This window comes from Galeopterus variegatus, unplaced genomic scaffold, assembly GCF_000696425.1.
Source record: "Galeopterus variegatus unplaced genomic scaffold, G_variegatus-3.0.2 Scaffold36, whole genome shotgun sequence".
Taxonomy (NCBI): Eukaryota; Metazoa; Chordata; class Mammalia; order Dermoptera; family Cynocephalidae; genus Galeopterus; species Galeopterus variegatus.
The window spans coordinates 351,419-374,596 of NW_007726147.1; the positions used below are offsets into that span (position 1 = coordinate 351,419).

Sequence of the window (23,178 nt, forward strand, 5' to 3'; positions counted from 1 at the left end):
CAGATTGGCCTTCCCACTGAGGATTCAAGAGGGCCACTGTCACTTTTCTGCCCTTGCGGGGGATTCTTATTGGCTGTTATCGTGAAAACACTTTACTGAGGTTTTATTTGCATTACTTTAATTAGCACAGGTTTAACATATTTTCATTTAACTAGTAGTTAGAAATAACTCAGTTCCTTAACCTCCAGCCTGTTCTCAGAAGTGTAAGAGATTTGGGGGTGGAATCGGGGCTTGGGGTAGAGCAAGGACCATGTGCTGGAGAATTGTTGAGAGGAGAGCATTTTGGATCCCTCCGATTATAAATTCAGGGTGGCGACAGCAAACGACCTCCCTCTGTATGGGGAGAGCTGCAGGTCAGAGCCGTGGGCTCCTCTAGTGTGTAGCAGGTGGCCTCCGGCAAGGAGGGCCTGTGCTCAGCAAGCAGAGCCTGGAATCTGTGCCAGGTGGCCAAGTAGCTACAGACAATGGCTCATTTCCCAGCTGTGAGTTGTCTCATCTGGCCTGGAGCAAGGGAGTCAGGCATGTGCAGTGTCAGGAGATACTAAAAAAATGGGAAGAGGATCAGGGACCCAAAGGGCCGAGGGGGCTGGGACTTCATCCTGAGAGTGAGACAGCCATTAAAAGGAGTGTTATGAAAATTTGAGAAAGACCACTCTGGCAAATATTTGGATAGAGGAAAACAGAGCCCTGAGTGTGGGTATCTTCTGCCTGGCATGGTGGCCAGTGGCAACTCAAAGTTGAAAAGATCCCTAGAAGGCCTGCTGGATACTGAGCTGCTGAAATCCTGGGTAGCTGAACTTTGAGAACATGTTGAGAAGAAGGATGAATGAGTCTGAGTTTTCATAAAAATCTAAAACCTTATTTCCAAAAATATGCCATAAATAAGAGTCAAGGATTAATGACAAATTGAGAAGGAATATGGCTAGTACCCTTAGTTGACAAAAAGCTTGTAAAAATGATATGAAATAACAACACCATTTTTAAAAAGGACAACAGGGTATGGAAAACAGCAAAGTAAACCTGAAGAAAGTAGAAGGAATGAAATTATAAAAATAACAGCAGAAATTGATGAAATAGGGGCCGAGCCCATGGTGCACTCGGGAGAGTGCGGTGCTGGGAGTGCAGCAGCGCTCCCGCTGCGGGTTCGGATCCTATATAGGGATGACCGGTGCACTCACAGCACTCACTGGCTGAGCGCGGTGCGGCCGGTCTCAAAAAGGACAAAAAAAAGAAAAAAGAAATTGATGAAATAGAAAGCAAAACAAATCAAAAGTTGGTTCTTTGAAAAGACAAATAAAATCGAAAAATCTGTGAGTGAGTGATCAAGACAAGAAAAAGAAATAAATAAATGTATCAGGAAAATTAAAGAGACCTTCACTACAGATTATACAGATGTTCAAAAGATACTAAGAGAACATTATACGAACAACTTTATGCTAACACACTTGGAAATTTAGATGAATTAATCAAATACCCCCCCAAAATCCAACTTTTCCAAACTAAAACAAAAAGAAATAAAAAGCATGAATAGTGCCTTAATCATAAATCAATAATTAAATAACCTCTTCTTTTTTTTTTTTAATTTCCTTGAAGGAAATAAATCAATAATTAAAAACCTTCTTACAAAATAAATTCTAGGTTCATACGGCTTCACTAGTGTGTTCTACCAGTAATATAATCACTTTTCCAGAGGATGGAAAAAGAGGATACACTCTTCAATTCCTTTAATAAGGCTAGCACAACCTCAGCACCAAAATTAGATAACAGTATCAAGAACAAAAATGACAAAGGATGTGAATAGATAAATATATGTGCACACATAAAAAGGAAATTCAAATGGGCAGTACACATATGAAAAGTTATTTACCTTTGTTAACAGTTATAAAAAATCAAATAAAACAAAAATGAAACAGCATTTTTTTAACTTATCAAATTTGAAGATGTCAATCTGATAATAATCAGTAGCGAAGCTATGGGAAATCACACACCCTTATTTAATGCTGATATGAATATTAATTTGTGCAGTCTCTTTGGAAGAGAGTTTGCAAATGCTTATCAAAATTTAAAATTCCATCATCTTTGACCCAGCAAAACTATTACGAGTAACTTACCCCTACAAATTTACTTGCAAAAAAAAATGCACAAGGATTGTTCATCAAACTTGTGTTTACAGTAGCAGAGCCCTGGAAACCGCCTAAGTGTTCCATCTGCAGGCAGAGACTGCTGCATAAATCTCTGTGTCCAGGCCATAGAATACCGCGTAGCACTCCAAAACAACAAAATAATCTCTAACAGCTGTTTTGAAAACATCTCCAATATAATTTAAATTAATAAGTGAAGGACTTCTGCTTCCTGTAAGATGGAGGGAAAATAGAGTGAGTGTACTTTTCTCTCTTCTTCTCACTAAGTGTACCTAAAGACCCTGGACATTACATGTAAAACAAACATAAGATTCTGAAAGGTGGAAAAAAGAAGGCAGACCAGCTGGAGACCTCCGGACTCAAGGAAAGGACAGTAGTGAGATTTGGGGCTTTCTTTTTTGGCAGCTGACCGGGACAGGGATCAAACCCTGCACCTTGGTGTTATCAGTACCGTGCTCTAGCCAACTGAGCTAACCGGCCAGCCCTGGATGGGTTTTACCTCATACATTCCAGACCAGATACTGAAGAAGGTGGCAACCCAGAAACACAAACTGGCACAGACAAAAAAAAAAAAAAAGCCCCAAGGAAAGCCTGTTCTCTCAAGCCAAAGGGCCAGAAAAAGAGAGACCTAGCAAGACAAAACTTATATGCGATAACCAACACAATTCAACCAAACACCACAGGAACACGTGCAGCCCCCACCCTACCCCTGGCCAGCAAAGGCCAGGTGAAAAGCCTAGACTTCCACCCTTGCCAGGCTGTAACAAGACACCCCAGTCATACCCACCCCCAGGGTGTCAGAGAAGGCCATGGGGAACTGGGATGCTAGTGTCTTTCATGTGATAACACCCCACTACCACCGTCAGTGGAGTCCGTGTGGGGAGCTTGGACTTTCATCCCCACCTGGCCTGGCAGTAATGAAACACTCTTCTCCCTCCCAACTAGGGTGGAATTGAAGCAGGCCTGGTGTGGAACATGAAATCCCACCCATGCCCAGCAATAACAAGGAGCCCCTCCCCACTGGATTGCAGCTGATTCTGAGGACAGACCCTGGATTTCTACCCACCAGGCAGTAATGAAGTGACACCCCTGTTCACCCACCAGAGCAAAGTTAGAGGAGGCCTGCTAAAACACAAGATTTAAATAAGATCCAGAGTCTTAAAACATGATGCCAAAAATATCCAGGTTTCAGTAAAAAATTAGTAATCATACTAAGAACCAGAAAGATCTCAAACTCAGTGAGAAAAAATAACCAACAGATGCCAGCACCAGAATGACTCAGATGTTAGAATTATCTGACAAGGATTTTAAGGTGGTCACAATAAAAATGCTTCAATGAGCAATTATGAACACATTTGAAGCAAATAAAAAGGATTGAAAGTTTCAGCAAAAAATAGATATCTCAGCAAAGAAATAAAACACATGAGGAGAGCCATATGAAAATTTTAGAACTTAAAAATGCAATAACTGAAATTTTTAAAAAATAAAGAAAAAAACTCAATGGATAGGCTCAATGTTGACTGGAAAGTACAAAGGAAAGAACCAGTGAACTTAAAAATAGGACAGTAGAAATTGCCCAACCCAGAAAAAAATATATAGACTGAAAAAAATGAACAGAGCCTCATAGACATGTGAGAATTTTAACTGAAGATCTAAGCATTCATGTCATCAGAGTGCCAGAAGGAGAACAAGAAGAAGGCAGGACTAAAACAATACTTGAAGAAATAACGGTTGAAAACTTCCCCAAACTGGCAAAAGACATGAACGTACAGATTCAAGATGCTGAATTAACTACAGACAGTGAAATTTATTTCATGCACATCATGGTCAAACTATAAGTCTAGTTTATAAGTTTATAAAAAAACTAAAGACAAATCAAAACTTGAAAGCAGCTAGCAAGAAATATTGCCTTTAGGGGAAAAACAATTTAAATGACAGTGAATTTCTCATTAGAAACCATGGAGCCCAGTGCTGGAAGAAAAACAATTGCCACCCCAGAATTCCATATTCAAAGAACATATCCTTCAGAAATGAAGAGAAAATAAAGACATTCTGGGATGATGGAAAACTAAGAAGATTAATTGCTAAAAAGACCTATCCTAAAGGAATGTCTAAAGGAAGTTCTCTAAAGAGAGAGAAAATGATAAAAAGAAGGAATCTTGGAACACCCAGAAAGATGAAAGAATGTGGTAAGAACAAAAATGTGGGTAAATAAAAAAAGACTTTCCTTCTTATCTTTAGTTTTCTAAATTATGTTTGACAATTGAAGCAAAAACTATAACAGTGCCGAACGTGGTTCTTAAAGTATATAGAGAAAATAGTTAAGACAAGACCATTATTTTAGTAATGGTGGAGGATAAAGTGATGTAAAGGAGGTAAGGTTTTTATGCTTCACTCAGACTGGTAAAATGTTGAAAACAGTAAACATTGATAAATCATGTATATACAGTATAATACCTAGAGCAAGCACTTAAAAAAAAACTGTACAAAGCAATACATTCAAAAACACTATAGATCAATCAAAATGAAATTCAAAAGATGTTTAAGGGGGCCGGCCTGGTGGCGCACTGGATAGTGCGCCGCTTGGGAAGCGCGGCGGCGCTCCCGCCCGAGGGTTCGGATCCCACATACAGACCGGTTCCCGCTCACTGGCTGAGCGAGGCGCGGGAGCAACACCGAGGGTTGCAGTCCCGTTGCCGGTCCCCGGTCCGGTACGGGGGCAACACTGAGGGTTGCGATCTGTTGCCGGACACGGAAAAAGACAAAAAAAAGACAAAAAAATAAAAAGATGTTTAAGTAATTCATAGGAAGGTAGGAAAAATAAAGCAGAGAAATGAAAAACAAAACAAAAAACTAACATGAGATTTAAGCCTTAACATGTAAATAATTATATTAAACATAAATGGTCTAAATACATGAACTTAAAGACAGAATTTGGCAGAGTGGACAAAAAGGCATGAATAGCTCTATGCTGCCTACAAGAACTCACTTCAAATACAACATGTATGTTAAAAGTAAATGGATGGAGAAAGATATAACATGTAGCATTAATTAAAAGAAAACAGAAATGGCTATATTATTACCAGATAAAGTAGGCTTCAGAGCAAAGAAAAATAACCCATGGATAGGGAGGGATATTACATGATGATTAAGGGACCAATCCACCAAGAAGACATAACAATCTGAAATGTCTATGCACCAAATGACAGAGCTGCAAAATATGTGATACAAAAACTGATACAGCTGAATGAAGAAGCAGATAAATCTACAATTACAGTTGGGGACTTTGACAAAGTCTCTCAACAAGTGATAGAATAACTAGACAGAAAATCATCAAGGATATGGAAGAACTCAACAACACTATCAGCCACCAGGATCTAACTGACATTGCTACAATCAATAACAGCTGAATGCACATTCTTTTTAAGTGTCCACAGAACATATACCATGATAGACCATATCCTGGGTCATAAAACAAACCTCAATGGACTTAAAAGGATTGAAATCATACAGAATGTGTTCTCTAACACATTTCAGTTTGATTCAGTGGAATTAAACTGAAAATTGATAACAGAAGATAATAAAAGCTTCAAGCACTTGGAAACTAATGGCATACTCCTACATAATTCATGGGCCAAAGAAAAAGTCTTAAGGGAAATAAAAACACTTTGAACTGAATGAAAATGGAAATAAAACATGTCAAAATTTGTTGGATGTACCTGAAGCAGTGCTGAGAGAGACATTTATAGCACTAAATGCTTACATTAGAAAAGAGGAGAGGTCTCAAATCTTTAATCTAAGCTCCCACCTAAAGAAACTAGAAGAAGAGCAAATTAAGCCCAGAGCAAGCAGAAGAAAGGAAATACTAAAAATAAGAGTAGAAAATTCATGAAATGTAAACATAAAAGCAATAGAGAAAACTGGTTCTTTGAAAAGATTATGGGCCAGCCCGGTGGCGCACTGGAGAGTGCGCCGCTTGGGAGCGTGGCGGCGCTCCCGCCGAGGGTTCGGATCCCATGTGGAGACCGGTTCCCGCTCACTGGCTGAGCGCGGTGCGGGCGCAACACCGAGGGTTGCGATCCCGTTACTGGTCAGTAAAAAAGACAAAAAGAAAAGATTAATAAAATTGACAAATCTCTAGCAAGACTAACCAAGACAAAAGAGAAAAATCCTTAATCTCAGAAAGGAAACAAAGACTATCACTACAGATCCAGCAGTTATCAAAAGGATAATAAAGGAATACTAGGAACAACTCTCCACACGTAAATTTGACAGCTTAGATGAAATGGACCAATCTTTGAAAAGCAGAAACTACCACAATTAACCCAGTATGAAATAGATCATTTGAATAGCCCTTTAACTATTAAGAAAATTCCATTCTTAATTTTAAACCTCCTAAAAAAGAAATCTTCAGGCCCAGATGATTTCCCTGGACAATACTGCCAAACATTTAAAGAAGAATTAACATCAGTTCTACACAGTCTCTTTCAGAAAACAGGAGGAAGCACTTTCCAATACTTCTACGAAGCCAGTATTACCCTGATGCAAAAACCAAAGACAGTACAAAAACAGAAAAGTACAGACCAATGTTCGTCATGAATGTGGATGCAAAAATTCTTAACAAAATATTAGCAAATAGTTTTTAGCAATATGTGAAAAGAATTATACACCATGACCAAGTGGGGTTTATTCCAGAGATTCAAGGCTGGTTCAGTGTTTGATAAGTAATCAAGGTAATTATTATTATTAATACTATTCTTAATAAAAAGGCTAAAGAAGAAAATTACCTTTATCATATCAATTGATGCAGAAAACTCATTTGACAACATTCAAATCATGATTAAAAAAAAACTCATAAAATTGGAAGGGTGCGTGAGACTAAAGGGGTAGCTTTGTGGTGATGGAAGTTCTGTGTCTTGGTTGTGACAAAATGGCAGGACGATACACACATGTTGTACTAAGGTCAAATTACAGGTCTGATGTCATACTGCAGTTATGTAAGATGTTACCATTGCAGGAAGCTGGGTGAAGGACACTGAGGTTCTCCCAGCACTATCTTTGCAACTTCCTGTGAATCTCTAGTTATTTCAAAGCAAAAAGTTAAAAAAAGTAATAGATGACCTATAATGCCATTTTTATAATGTTTAAAAACTAATAACAACAAGATCTTTTTTGGATCATAAGCACAATGATTGGGTTTTCAGGCTATTGTGTGAGATGCGCCTTCCTCTAAACCTTTTTATAACATCAGCACATTACCCATCATACATGGGGGGGAAAATGGCAAAAATGAATCTGTGGTGTTAGAAGTCAGGATAGTGGTTCCTCCAGGGAGAGCAGTGGCTGGAAGAGGCACCAGGAGGCTTCCAGGCACAGGCCATGTTCTGTTCCTTGGTCTGGGGCCAGTTACATGGGTGTGTTCAAGTGGCAGTTCATGAAACTGATTGATTATAATTTTTGTACTTTTCAGTAGGTATGTTATATTACCAATAAAAAGCTATAATGAATTAGGTGATAAAAGCTCTTGGTTTCCTATGGGATTACCTGTGGGTGTGCATGCATAAACATGTTCTGTAAGGCTGTGTGAGAGCAGTTTCCTTTGCAGAGGGGGTGTGCAGGTGGAGGCATCAAGGGAGGCCCACTTTTTATTTTATATTTTTTATGCTGTTTGAATTAAAATAAATACATGCTTCAGAGCCTCTGGGCTGTCTCCAGCCTGAGAGCCAGCTCTGACCCTTCTCACCTCCTGGGTCTCTCTTGGCCTTGGGCTGGCTCTGTGACATCACTTACCACCTCGTGAGCATGGGGCTTTTAAGCTTCTAGCTGACTGGAGTCTAGACAGTTGTTAGTTGTGTGTGGTGAATTATTTAATCAATCACCGTAGCTCTTCTCCATAATGCAAGTGCTTTCCTGGAATGGCAGGGCTGCCGGGTCCCACCTCAGGCAGCAGGGTGGGTTTTTCTTTTCTGCACATATTGAATATATGACTCTCTACTGTCCTCCAAATAATTCCAGTCCATTAGACTGTCCCTCACCTTACCTGTCAGACATACCTCCTGTCGCCAGCCCATTCACTCCACTTACAGATCCTGAGCCTTCTCCAAGTCCCACCTTTTCCAGGAAGTCATGGACGGAATGGAGAGATCATGGACTTTGGAGCTACACAGATTCCAATTCAAATCCTGGGTAGTTGTGGGACTATATATAAACTCCCTAACCATGGGCAAGCTTTCATTTCCTCATTCATAAGATGGAAATACAGATACATTCCTTGCATGACCGTTAGGAGAATTGAATGTAACCTTGTAAATAAAGTACTCAATGCAGCATCTGGTGTTTGGAAAGAGCTTGATAAATATCAGTTCCCTTCTCTGGGGTTCCATTTACCCATTCCCACCCATCTCACCCTGAAGTGATCTCCAAAGACACTTGTTTTCTAAACTATTCAGCAAGTAAAATATGCTCATTTGTGACTATTTTATGCTGATACCCTGCTCAAACTTACTTGTAAATCCATGGAGGCTAGAAATTGCCCGTCATCCTCCGTGCTCATCCCTGCGTCTTACATGCAGTAGGTCCTCAGTAAATGGCACTGGCTGTCCCCCTGCAACTTGGGTTCCCCATCCACCTCCTGAACATGCTGGTGCTCAAGCCCATGGGAAGCAGCCAAGTTCCAAGAGGACCTAAAGTTTTAGTATTGCAACCAATCACTTCTATCTGAGCATCCTTTTCACCGACCCAGGGAGCTTGTGGACAGTCAGAGCCATTTTTACATTACTGTGTGACAGACACTTACTAGCTGTGTGCTCTTAGGCAAGTTATAAAACCTCTCTGAACCTCCATGACTTTGTCTGTGTATTAATATACTGCCCATTTCATAGAACCTTTACATACCTGAATGGCTGGAATGAAGTAGGAACTCAGACGTAGGTTTAATTACCTTCCTATGTTGAGAATCCTACTGCATGTTGCTGGAGTATCTTTGTCCCTGGATTCAGATCTGTGGAGTCCCTTCATCTGTCACATTCCATTTATGAATAACTTGCAGGATAGTCCTTCAGAAAGCCTGGCTGCCATCCATCTTCCTAAGGTTTACTCAGCATGTATCAGATGGTAATTGAGCTCTGGCTCTGGAGGGGATACTCACAAGGTCCTTGTCCTCATGGAGTGGATGGTTGAGAGCAGCACTGTCCAGTGGAAATGGAATTTGAGCTACATTTATAATATCAAATTTTCTAGCAACCATATTAAAGAAGTAAACAGAAACAGGTGAAATAATATTATTTTATTTAACCTGAATATATTAAATCATCATTTCAACATGTAATCCATATAAAACTGTTGATGAGATGGTTTACCTTTTCTGTACTGGGTCTTTGAAATTGTATGTGAAGTGACAGCACCCACCACTCACTCTGGAGGTCCACGTTTCCAGCGCTCTGCAGCCGCTGCCACCCTGGGCAGGGAAGCTCCAGTCCTGTCCACGGACTCGGTGGAGCATGTAACGTGGGTTCTCTTGGCAGTTCCACACCGAGCTCACCTCATGGAAGCCCTGTTCTGTTTTGACCAGGGCCAGCTTCTGAGCATCTCAGCGGCCTACGGGGATCTAGAGACGGTCCGCTATCTACTTACCGAGAGGTGGGTGGCGCTGCCAACGGAGCCCACCGATGACAACCCAGCTGTGGTGGCGGCGTATTTTGGGCACACCGAAGTTGTGCAGGAATTGCTTGAGTCCTTACCAGGTAAGACACAGGGTGAGAGCTCCTTACCACCTCCCAGGGGCCCCTGTTAGGCTTCACCCCAGAAAGCATATTTCTTTATGCTGTCACCAATAATGGGATCAAGACATTTGGGGCCTCCAAGTGACAATCCAAAATGAAATCTGCCTGCCAATGGCAGCACCGCGTCCCACACCTCAGTCCCATTAACTCACAAGAGAAACTCTCACACACCATATTTGATCAAGCATACAGGTCGATGTTGCTTTCTTTTTTAAATTAGCAGACTTTATTTTTAAAAAACAGTTTTAGGTTTACAGAAAAATTGATTGGAAAGTACAGAGTTTCCATATGCCCCACAGGCACAGTATCTCCTTTTCTTTACATTTTGTATTATGTGGTTCGTTTGTTACAGTTGGTAAACCAATGTTGATACATTGTTACTAACTAAAGTCCATCGTTAACATCAGGGTTCACTCTTTGTGTTGTACATTCTATCAAATGTATAAGGATATGTATACACCCTAATAGTATCATACAGAAGGGTATCACTGCCTTAAAAATCCTCTGTGCTCTGCCTGTTCATCCCTCCCTCACCCTGGGCCTTGGCAACCACTGATCTTTTCACTATCTCCATGGTTTTGACTTTTCCAGAATGTCACACAGTTGGAATCATACAGCCTTTCAGATTGGCTTCTTTTGCCTAGCAATGTGCGTTTAAGGTTCTTCCATTCCTTTTCGTGACTTGATAGCTTATTTCTTTTTATGGCTGAATAATGTAACATTGTATGGATGTACCATGCTATGTTGCTTTTTTAGTAACTGGTAACTTTTTTTTCCTCTTTGGTAAACTCAAGGTATCCTGGTCTCCTGTGAATTACTATGGACAGCTGGCAGTGGTCTTTGGGAGTTGAGATTGTACTTGGGAACACAGTCAGCCTCTTGGGTTACACAGGTCCCTGTGCTTAGAAGGTCCCCACACTTGGTTTAACTCCGTAGTTGCCATCTTGAAATTTTTCATGATTTTTAAATAAGGGGCACCATTTTTTTCATTGTGAATTGGGCCCCACTCATTATATAGCAGTTTTATTTGGGAGTGTCCATCTGTGTGCTTTTAGATAGACCTGTGCTCAAAGGTGGTTCCAAGCTGGTGTATCCCCTCATGCGTCTGCGGGGGGGATGAGGTTATGGACAGAAATTGGGGCAGGTTTAGGGCCCATAAGATGCAAGACACAGGAGGACAAGGAGGAGCCAAGCCACCCTAGAGGACTCAAAGGCTGGTTCCTTCTTTTCAGGGCTCCCAAGTTTAGCTCTGTTCTAGCCACAAAGAGTCTACACCAGCTGACTCATTCATGTAGTTGTACAGCTAACAGTTACTGAACATTTGCCAAGCACTGGGCACCCTGCAGGACTTGAGAGACACGGAGACTTTTTAAAGAAGATGATCCCAGCCCTTTAGTAGCTCCTGGCCAAGCAGAGGGGAACAAGGCAGAAAGGAGTAACTCTGTGTAACGTTATCATGCTGAGGTTGAAGTATTTACACAAAGGTCTGAGAGCTCACATCAGGGGGTGGTCTTGTCTGGATGCAGGGGGGTCTTCATAGGGAGGCTGACATCCGAGTGGGGTTTTGCAGGGAGAATAGGAGTTGACTTGGCAGACAAGCAAGAGGAGGGCTTGGGATGCAGAGCAGGGGGCTTGGCTAGACCTCAACATGGTTTCCAGCTGCTCCTGGGGCATCCTATCTTCAACTCAACTCTGGGTAGCTGCTGAGAAATAGAAGATTCCAGAACATGGTGCCAGGCCCTGCAGAAGTGCAGAGATGGGCAAAACAGTGTGTGCTCTCTGGGAATTCCCAAGCCAGAGGAGAGGGCAGCCGTGGTAGGGAGGAGGTAAGACCAGAAGACAAATAAGAGGCAGCTAGAGAACCAAAGAGGGTCTGAGAAGAGGAGGGGTGGGGGGTGGTGGGGGGCCTTTGAAGTGATCATCACGTAATTCCTGGTCTCTAGTTGCTGAGGAGTGGGCAGGAGGAGGGGCAGAGACCAAAAGGCCAAAACGGGCTGTCTGCGTGTTGCTGGCTTTATGCCTCAGAGAACACACATGGGGGGCTGTGTGGTGAAGAGAGCACCCTTTGGTTTTAGACAAAGCAGGATTTAAGTCTCAACCTTGCTGTTTACCAACTATGGGACCTCCAGTAAGTTTGCAAACCTCTCTGAGCTTTGGTTTCCTCATCTTACAACCATGAGTCTAAAATACAGTACCTGCCTCCTAAGACTGACACATCTACGTCCCACAGGAGTTAGTACTATGATTACTCTATGTCTCTTACCTGGTACCCTTACAGTGTTAGTGATTGCTTGTTTTTTGTTAACATACCTCTGCCTTAGTCGGTTTTCTGTCGCTTGTAACAATACCTGAAACTGGGTAATTTATAAAGAAGAGAAATTTATTTCTTACAGTTTGGAGGCTGAAAAGTCCAAAGTCCAAGGGGCACATCTGGTGAGGAGCTTCTTCTTGATGGGGACTCTCTGCATAGTCCTGAGGTGGCGCTGGGCATCACATGGCATGTGGGGGAGAGTGTGTGTTAATGTGCTCACTTGCTCTCCTTATAAAGCCACCAGAGTCCCTCCCATGATAACCCACTCATCCATTAACCCATTAATCCATTCATCACCTCCCAAAGGCCCCAGCTCTCCACACTGCCACAATGGGGATCAAGTTCCCACATGAGCTTTGAGGGGACAAATATTCAGGCTATAGCAACCTCCGAATCATTAATTCTGGTTAACGACAGAGGGAGAAGAAGAGACACGTACTTAGTACCAGCTCCAGCCCACACTGTATGCCAGGTGCTTTATTTGGTTTTAAGCCCTGCGATCCTGATCTCAACCCCATTTTCTGGTTAATGCCCTATCGTGGAGGGGAGGGTCGCGCTCTCCATGCTTGGGAGCACTTTGGTCCCTCTGGAAATGAGACTGTGTTATGATGCAGTTGGGAAGTGTCTGTGCAGAAGTGAGGTAATTTTTCCATGGCAGCTAGATCCATAAGATACTGCACTATTTTGAACTTGAAGATATTGTAACACTTCAGCCCACGCTGCCTGTGTTCATTCAGTGTGCTAAGTGTTATTTCATCCTGGAATTAAGTAGGCTGTTCTTTCCGGGAATAATTCTAAAAGTTTTAACCTGGATCATTAGATCTATTTCTTTCTCCAAAGCCTTTTTAAAATTATTATTCTTGAAAGTAATATATGGATACAGATAATTTAGTAATGTGGAAAAGTGTTAGTACTCTATGTAATGACATAACATAATGAGTTAGGGTTTATTGATCCAGGCTTTTGACATACATTATGTTATGTAATCCTCACATTAAATTTGGGAGGATGGGAGTTATTATTCCCATTTTACTGATGGGTAAACTGAGGCAGAGACATTAAGAAATTTGTCCAGAATTACACAGCTAAAATATCTTAACCCTAAGCTGCCTGTCTCCAAAACCCTACTCTTGTGTGTAGTGCTACTGTAGGGGTGGGATCAGGGTGCAGGATAAGGAAGGGGGTACGGGGAATGTTCAGAATCCCAATGCCCAGAGAGAATACTGCAGCACTGCGGTAGTTCTTTCTGGTCATATTTCCACACGCACATTTTTCATTCAGTTGTGATCACATTGTACATGCCATTTTGTATCCTGTGTTTCTTCACTTGGCATTATTTGACAAGCAAGTGGGTTTATTATGATGTGGGGAAATATATGCAACATAGAGGAACTATTCCGGAAAACACCGTCCACTCAGCAGAAGTGACTTTCAGCTGGAAGCAGGAGCTCAATGTTATTAATGGTCAAACGGAAGATCAGAGTGGGAGCGGCCAGTACCCTTCAATGGCACTTTCACTCCATCCTGTCGTCTCCCACCAGGTCCCTGCAGCCCCCAGAAGCTGTTGAACTGGATGCTGGCCTTGGCTTGCCAGCAAGGACACCTGGAGGTGGTGAAGCTGCTGGTCCTGACGCACGGGGCTGACCCGGAGAGCTACGCAGTCAGGAAGAATGAGTTCCCTGTCATCGTGCGCTTGCCCCTCTATGCAGCCATCAAGTCAGGTGGGTCCCGCCCGAGTCAGCCCTGCCCATGCAGACTGTCCTGGTTTCCAGATGTGGGACCAGGTCTTCACCCTCTCCCTTGCTCTCAAATCACCTCTGTGGAGAGACTCTTGCAGCTCCTGTTCTCGTTTCTTTTTCAAAACATCTGCACCCTCCCTCATTCCCCCTCACCTGGCCCTGCAAGGGGATTTCGGTGACAGGAACCAGCTGTGGCAAATGAGACAATTGTATGCGGCATTCCAAAGGGCAGAGTCCCACAGAAGTTCTCTCATTAACAGGAACTGGATACATCAAGGGAAGTCATAGAAGTGCAAACAGAAAAAGTACCTTCGCAGTTTCTGTTCCACATATTTGCATCTGTCATTTCCGACAATGGTGACACCTTCCACATCTGAATGCCCTTAGCTTTCTGGGTGTTTTTGTCCCTTTAGGGAATGAAGACATTGCCATATTCCTGCTTCGGCACGGGGCCTTTTTCTGTTCCTACATCCTGCTAGACAGTCCTGACCCCAGCAAACATCTCCTCAGGAAATACTTCATCGAAGCCAGTGCTGTGCCCAGCAGTTGTATGGGAAAAAAGGTGAGTCGTCCCTGCCTGCGGGGCTTGTCTTAATCTGTTATCTGCTGCTATAACAGAATTCCTGAAACTGGGTAACTTATCATGGAATAGGAATTTGTTTGGCTCATGGTTCTGGAGGCTGGTAAGTCCAAGAGCATGGTGCCAGCATCTGGTGAGGGCCTTCGTGCTGTGTCATGGCCTGGCAGAAGGCGGAAGGGCAAGAGAGTGCGAGAGCAAGAGAGGGCCAGACTCAGCTTTATGACAACCCACTTTTGTGATAAGGAACTCACTCTCACAATAATGACGTGAATCCATTCTTGAGGGTGGAGCCCTCGTGGCCTAATCCCCTCTTAATGGTCCCACCTCTTAATACCGTCACAAAGGCAATTAAATTTCAACATGAGTCTTGGAGGGAACATTCAAACCATAGAAGGGTGGAATCTGAAATCTGGGCTTCATGTATTTTCTCAATGTTTCCTTTGGCTTTTTTCCAAAATTGGTTAAATATGTCATAATTTTTAAATTTCCTTTGTTAAATTTTTAAATTACATAGGTTATATGTGCTTGTTATAACAAGTGAAAGTAATTGAAAGAGATATAATTTTATGAATCTGCTTCCCTTAAAATACATAACTTAACAAACTGGTGATGATCTTTTCACACCTTTCCATATGCAAAGCTACAAAAGTATTTGTAAACCTATATAGGGTTGTTTTAGTCTTCCATTCTAATGACAAAAATAGTATTGCATTTTTACATTATCTTCAACTGGCTTTTTAAGTTTAGTACTGTATCATTTCTAGTCCTCTAGATCAGTTGATCTAACTACAACTCATTGTTTTAAAAACATGCCTTAAATCTATAGAGTCTATGTAGCCTAATTGATTCAGCCCTTCTCCTGATGGTGGACATTTGGATTATTTCTGATTTTTCCCTGTTGTAATATAGCCTGGTGTGCTAGGATGTATTTGCTTATGATCAGATTCCTAAAAGTGAACCGTTTTGCAATCACTGCCCCCCAAAAGTGAGGTGATTCACACTTTTACCAGCAATATATGGGAATCTCTGTCCCCACAGCTTGGCCACCATTACACATCCCAGAGCCTTTTAATTTTCACCAGTCTGATGGATGAAAATGATATATACTTGTCTTAATTTCTATGTTTATATTATTAATAATATTGAGTATCTTTTTGTATGTTTGTAAACTATTAGCATTCCCCTTATGTGAGTTGCCTGTTAATATTTGTTGATTTGGGCCGGCCCGGTGGCGCACTGCTACAGTGCGCCGCTTGGGAAGTGCGGCGGCGCTCCCTCCGAGGGTTCGGATCCCACATACGGACCGGTTCCCGCTCACTGGCTGAGCGAGGTGCGGGTGCAGCGCCGAGTGTTGCGATCCCGTTGCCGGTCCCGGTCTGGTACGGGCGCGACACTGAGGGTTGCGATCCGTTGCCGGACACGAAGAAAGACAAAAAATAAAAAATAAAAATAAATAAAAAAATAAAAAAATAAAAAAATAAAATATTTGTTGATTTTTTTTCTAAAGGGTTGTCTTTTCCTTCTCACTTTGGTAGGTCTTTTTGTATATTAGGGATCTTAAGCCTTTGTTTATTATATACTTTGCCAGTATTTTGCTCAATCTATTATTTTTCTTTTGTCTGTTTTTCTTTGTGATAACAAAGATGTAAGAATATATAATCATATGTGTTCATATTTTCCTTTATGGCATCTGGGTTGTATAAGAAGGCAATTTCTCCTCCAGTTTTATATTGATATTCTCCTGGAGTCCCTTGTAATATGTTTATTCATTTACTTTTTACATTTTAAGCTTTAACTTTTCTGGTATTTATCCATGTGTATTGTATGGCAGTGGGGAAGTGGGAGTTGATCTAGCTTTCACCTCTTCTAGATGGATGACTAGTTTATTCCAACACAGTTTTTTTTTTTTTCCTTTTTGTGTTTTTTCCTGACCGGTAACGGAATCGCAACCCTCGGTGTCGCGCCCGCACCGCGCTCAGTCAGTGAGCGGACCGGTCTCTATATGGGATCTGAACCCTCGCGGGAACGCCGCCGCACTCGCAAGCGCCGCACTCAACCGAGTGCGCCACCGGGCCGGCCCTCCAACACAGTTTTTAAAATAAAGCTTCCTTTTCCCTCCAAATGGAAATGTCTCCACTGGCGTTTCCCCCAATATATATACCTGTATACCTTTGGGGATTCTCAGTACTGGTCCGCTGGCCTATTAATCTGTTTCTGGAAAATGTCATAATGTTCTGATTACGGGCACTTCATTTAAATTTTACAATCTTTTTTTTTTTTTTAATTTTTTTTTTCCTTTTTTGTCTTTTTTCGTGTCCGGCAACGGACCGCAACCCTCAGTGTCGCGCCCGTACCGGACCGGGACCGGCAACGGGATCGCAAACCTCGGTGCTGCGCCCGCACCTCGCTCAGCCAGTGAGCGGGAACCGGTCTGTATGTGGGATCCGAACCCTCGGCAGGACCAAGCGGCGCACTGTAGCAGTGCGCCACCGGGCCGGCCCCTAAATTTTACAATCTTTTAAAGCAAGTTTTCTACTCCTTTGTTTTTTTCAAAAATATATTGACTGTTATTAAATATTTGTTCTTCTATTTTGTGGATTTCCCACAATGACTCAGTTTGTACAGTTTTTATATTCTTTAATAAGATTTTATGGTTTTCTTCCTAAATGTCCTGGTCCTATCTTGTTTATTTGTGATTTCCCCTTATTGTTTTTGCCACCATTTGAATATATGTATAAATCTTTACCATTTTGATTTCCAACCTGATATTACTGGTATGGAGAAAAGTTATTTTGTTTATTTATGTTTTATCCAGTCCCCTTACCAACTTCTCTTATTAATTCTAGTAGTTTTTAGTAGAGTTCCTTCAGAGTTTTAGGTATATGATCAAGTCGTCTGAAAATTCAAAACAAGTTTGTCTCTTTTTTTCCAATATTTATATAACTTATTTTATTCCATGTCTTATTGTGTATCATTAGAAATTTCAAAAATTGAATAATCATAATGATACCGAGTGTATCTATTTTGTTCTTGATTTTAAAGTTCCTAGTGTCAGCAATTTATGAGCATTTGCTGTAAGTTTTTGGTAAATAAACTCTTTATATTTAGGTAGTTTCCATGTATTCATATTTGCTTCAAGTTTTTATTAGGAAATATTAGGCTGAATTTATCAAATTCCATTTTTGCAGCTACTAATATGGTCATATAGATTTTCTACTTTAATTTATTGATTTAACAAATCATGATAATAGATTGTGACCCAACCTTGAATTCCTGTAATAAATGCTAATCGGTTTTTTTTTTTTTTGGTTTTTTTGGGGGTTTTTTTGCTGCTGGATTTGATTTACTGATATTTTGTTTACAATTCTAGCATCTATATTTATAGACAGATTGATCCATAATTTTCAATTTTTATTGTTTTTATGAGGTTTGATATAAGATTATGCTAGCTTTACAAAATGACTTGGGAAACTCCATCTTATTATGATCTGGAGAAGTTACATAGGAATTATTTATTGTTAAAGGCTAATCAGATAAAACAGGTCTATATTTTCTGACTTCTCTCGAAGTCATTGGTCAATTCAGGTTGTCTGCATTTCAGGGATTATATATCGATAGAAAATCATCCATTTCCTTTAGATTTTTGAGTTTGCCATCATGGTGTTGCATTTACATTTTTCTTATAATGCTTTTCTTCTCTTCTGTATCTGTAGTTATATTTTTCTTTTCATTTATAATGTTGAACAGTTTTAATTTTTCTCTTTCAATTTTAATCAGATGAACTAGAGGTTTATACATGAGGGTACATTAAAAAGTTCATGGAAAGATCCATATTATCTTTCAATTCTATTTTTTCCACAAACGTTTTGAAGTACCTGCATATTTTAGTGGTCCTGTCAAGGACTTGCTAGGTTTTATTTTTGTTTTGTTTATTTCATTAATTTTAGCTTTTATCTATTAAAACCCTCTTCATGTGTTCTTTTTTGAGTATTTTGTTGATGGTGTTGAGGTTGGAGCAAGGCTCTGGCGTGAGACTTACAGAGTCAAGTCAGGCTTCAGGCTTCTCTGTTCCAGGGCCTGCATCTGGTACTTTCTCTCTCTCTGTCTTATGTCTCTGGTTTCCTCACCTGGAAAATGGAAAGAGCAATGAAGTCCTTGTCTTGGGCAGATGCTTGACAATTAAATGTGGCAATATTTGTAACATTCAAATGACAATGCCCGGGACATGGTAAGTACATAACAGATGTTACCTGCTACTGTTATAGTTCTTTTTCAATTTTTTGAGTTGAATATTTGTTTATTTCTGTGTTTTTTTCTCTAATTTTAGCTTGTTGATTGCAACATTCATGCCCTTTACATGCTACGTATTTGTGCTGGCTTTATCAAAATCTGAAATACAGATAAACAATATATCTCTATACATAAGTGCATATCTCTACTTCCCACTTCCCCTGATTTTTTATCTCATTATTCTTATGTTTCTACAAGGTTTTGCATCACATACCTGGTTTCTGGCTTTATGACCCATGAATACATATTTTCATTACATCAGATAGTAACCACCTAATCCTGTTGATGCCTTTGTCCTTGAAACTGTGTTTGTCTGCTCTTATCTGGCCACATTGCCCACATTTTCTTTGCATTAACCTTAGATAAGTTTTCTCAGACCTTTATTTTCAGGTTTTTTTGTTTTTGTTTTGTTTTTTGTCTTTTGTCTTTTTTCCGTGTCCGGCAATGGATCGCAACCCTCAGTGTTGCCCCCGTACCGGACCGGGGACCGGCAACGGGATTGCAACCCTCGGTGTTGCTCCCGCGCCTCGCTCAGCCAGTGAGCGGGAACCGGTCTGTATGTGGGATCCGAACCCTCGGGCGGGAGCGCCGCCGCGCTTCCCAAGCGGCGCACCATCCAGTGCGCCACCGGGCCGGCCCCTATTTTCAGTTTTTTCTTTGTCTCTTTGTCTTAGGTGTATTTCTTGTAAACAGCATTTGGTTTTAATCCCATCTGAGTGTGTCTTTCGCAACAGGAGTCCACCCACTTCACATTTGAGCGGGACCTGCTGTGTTAGTTTTTTCTTTCCATCTTTTTCTATTATATTTATTGCTATTTCCTTTTTACCCTTTCCTTATTTTTGCTAGTTTTCCAGTTTCTAAAAAATATTGACACTCTACTTTCTATACCTCGTTAGGTCTCTGTGCCTTGGTTGGTTTTCTCAGTTATAAAACAGGCATCGTTATAGTACCACCATGGAAGGTGTCTGTGCACTTCACACAGGGCCTGGCACATAAGTGCTCAATAAACATTGGTTAATATTATTTGCCTCATGTTGCAAAAGGAAATAATGCTCATCTAACCCTTACAGTCATGTGGTGCTCGTGTTTTTCCCCAGTGCTTTCCTGTTGTATTTGACCCTCACAGCTCCTCAGTAACAACTGCAGAGAATATAATCTGTTTTACAGGTGAAAATACTGAGGCCCAAAGATATCATGTTACTTGTCCAAGGACAGGAAATGCTAAATGGCACTGCTGCCCACACCAGACCTGCATCTCCTGAACACGGGGCTTTCCCCATTTCTCAATTCCTGAACTGTACTCTCGGGTTTCACATACATTAGGGAGTCTCACAATTTTCTGCACATCGGAATCCCTGGGAAATTTTAAAAATCTTGTTGCTCAAGCCACATCCTACACCAATTAAATCCAAATCTCTGGGATGTGACCCGGCATCAAGAGTTTTGAAATTTCCCCCGGTGATTCCAATATGCACCTGATGTTGAGAGCCAGTGGCTTTAGTTTTCCTGGCATAAGAGTAAAAACAGAAATGGTTGGCATCTCTGTGATCTTTTCTGCAGGGCAACTCTTGCAACTCTCAAGGTCCGCCCAGAGCACAGAAGTGATTATTGCATTCTGCAAATACAAAGACAAAGAAAAAACAATGTTGCTTTTCCTCCCCTTTTGCTCTTTTGGGTAGAATCAGAAGAGGAAATGAAATTTCAGCACAGCATGAGTCATAAAGGACTCCTTGGGCTTTCCCAAAACAGGTGGTATTTTTATGATTCAACTAAATTTCAAAGGCTAGTACCTTGGAGTGGGTATGTCTGGCTGCCCTGCAATCTCTAACCTGGGACGGCACATTCCTTCTGTGCCACTGGAAGAAGAGAAGACAGAGGGGGCAGCTCAGAGGGGTCTGGCAGCTGGGAGCGATGACTCAGGAGCCAGAGGTGAGTGCTCCTACCTTTTGAGGTATTCAGGGGAATCAAGCTGACTTTTTTGGTTCAAAATATTAGACAGGGGCAGGCTTTAAAGAGTACTTTGCTCATGGTATGTGGCCTCAAAACTCCCTGGACTTTACTGTCATTCATGGTGGCGACCTTGTTGAAGTAACAGTCCCACCAGGGCACGTGTGATGTAGGTTGCCTCTAGCAGTGCTGCAGCAGGCCACATGGTGACACACTAAGGTGGTCATGCCATGTGTGTCTTATGTTTTGTGTGCCTGTGCTCTGCCCGCCGGCATGCTTCTGGGTCGGGTACTGCCTGGTTCTCAGGCTGCCAGAGCCCACCTCTAACAGCCAAGGGGGAGCTGCAGAGAAGCCCACATTTATTTTGCACTGGCAGCAGCGGGCTCCTTGGGTTTTGTTGGGGTTTGAGTAAGGAAGGTTCCTGTGGCCACACCACATAGTCTGAACTTCTTGGACACACTTTTTAAAGGACAAAATTGAAGCCAGGTCAGACCTGGCCAAGCTGCTTTCCTGGCCTGGCAGTGCTTCTCTTAAAGCCTCCAAACTTGTCTGAACATCTAATGAGCTGGCCTGTGTTCATGGTGCACGTCCTGTCAATGTTAGCTGTGTTACCATGAGAAATAGCTTAACACTTTGATGTTGTCACACCAGAAAGGAGCAGGAAAACACAGAAATGCCAGGAAAGGCTTAATCAGGTCCTGGAATAACCACGATGTTCCTGTTTAGCAGTTCAAGGGCCAGGCTGGAGGGCTTGCTGGGACTGTTTCAAGTGTTGGAAATAGACTAGAGCTGAAATTAACTTTGAAACAACCCAATGGGGAAATTATTAATTCCCTTTTAAAAGTCCCTAAGATTTCAAATCTAACAGCTAACCTAAAGATTTTTTTATTTTGGACCAGCTCTGGCTTACGTAACTTTAAAAGTTCCTGGTTATCCTCCATTCTTTCCCTGTGCTGTTGCTGAGCACAAACATCCAGCTGCACATTCTCAGAGCTGAGGCAGGCCCTTCCCCCGTCCGTCCATCCGTCTGTGGCTGGTGGGTGTGAGCACTGGTAGCCACAGGGCGTCAGGAAGGGGGCCGACAGAGTCGCTGAGCGAGGGCTGCATGCTCCTGACAATGCCTGATGGCCGTGGCTGGCAGCCTTTCGTGAGGCACACCTGAGGCCTCCGGAGAACATCCTTGCCCTTGGGAAGCCCTCACATTTGGAGCAAAGGGCTTTTATTGAAGAGTTTTATGCCATTCAACGCATTTCCACATACAAGACCACCATCTTGATTCTGCACACCCTGCTCACAGCTGGGGGTGCTGTCTCATGTGGCAGATGTGGGAACTGGGGTGCCCAGAATTGCATCTTGGGACCAGCAAGGCCCCCCGGGTAAGGGGCAGTGCTGGGGAACAGACTCAAACTCCTGGGGCCTGGCCTTTTCACCACTCACTGTGTGAAAGGAGGAGAAAGCCCTTCACCTGCCTGCTGAAAGCCACGGAAGCAAACTCGGAACTGTTCCAGGCATCTTCCCACCGATTCTGCGCTTCTGTGCCCTGGTGAGGAGTCCAGCCCATTATTCTCCATGTGTGTCTATTTTCTCTAGTTTCCAAATACCAAATCTTCCCCTGTTCATTACTTTCCCTGTGTAACAGGGTCACAACTGCCACACTATCCATGTGTATGGTTAGGGCTTCATAGAGCTTGAAAATGGACAGCCAGGTCATGCAGTGGAAAAGATGAGCAGGGACACCACTGGAGCTTTCAAGCAGGTGCCTGTCTTGCCCCACTAGATGTTAAGGCAAAATACAAAAGCAGCAATGACATAAACCACATGTGTTTAGTTAAAAACAGAGAAAATGATTAGTAATGTAGGCACACAGAGATAACAAAACTAATATTTTGGATTTGTGTGACAAATTAGAGAACACAATAAGAAAAGATTAAGAAAGAAAATAAAAGTAAGAAACATTATCAGATGTTGTTGGAGCTGTTGGATATCAGCGTAAAGATTTAGATTAGTTATGAGGCAGGTAGATTCCAGATAGGTTAGAGTTAAGCATTAAAGACTCATCAGAATATAGATATATAGATAGGTATGTAGACATAGATATATTTAAATTTATATTTAAGTGTGTAAAATATATTTATTTAAATATAGGGCCGGCCCGGTGGCGCACTGCTATAGTGCGCCGCTTGGGAAGCGCAGCGGTGCTCCTGCCGAGGGTTCGGATCCCACATGCGGACCGGTTCCCGCTCACTGGCTGAGCGAGGCGCGGGAGCATCACCAAGGGCTGCGATCCCGTTGCCGGTCCCGGTACGGTACGGGGGCGACACTGAGGGGTGCGATCTGTTGCCAGACATGGAAAAAAGACAAAAAAATAATAATAATAAATATATATTTA

The 23,178-nt window shown here is 42.0% G+C and overlaps 1 protein-coding gene across 1 annotated transcript in view; it reads left to right on the plus strand.

Annotated features, from left to right (window-relative positions):
• The window catches only part of LRRK1 (leucine-rich repeat kinase 1), an 85,628-nt gene that overhangs the window by 995 nt on the left and 61,455 nt on the right, over window positions 1-23,178 (plus strand). Inside the window, exons 2-4 of the mRNA XM_008571020.1 lie at window positions 9,712-9,883; window positions 13,775-13,954; window positions 14,386-14,534. Coding sequence (XP_008569242.1) covers window positions 9,712-9,883; window positions 13,775-13,954; window positions 14,386-14,534 — 501 coding nt within the window. The remainder of the gene's footprint in view (window positions 1-9,711; window positions 9,884-13,774; window positions 13,955-14,385; window positions 14,535-23,178) is intronic.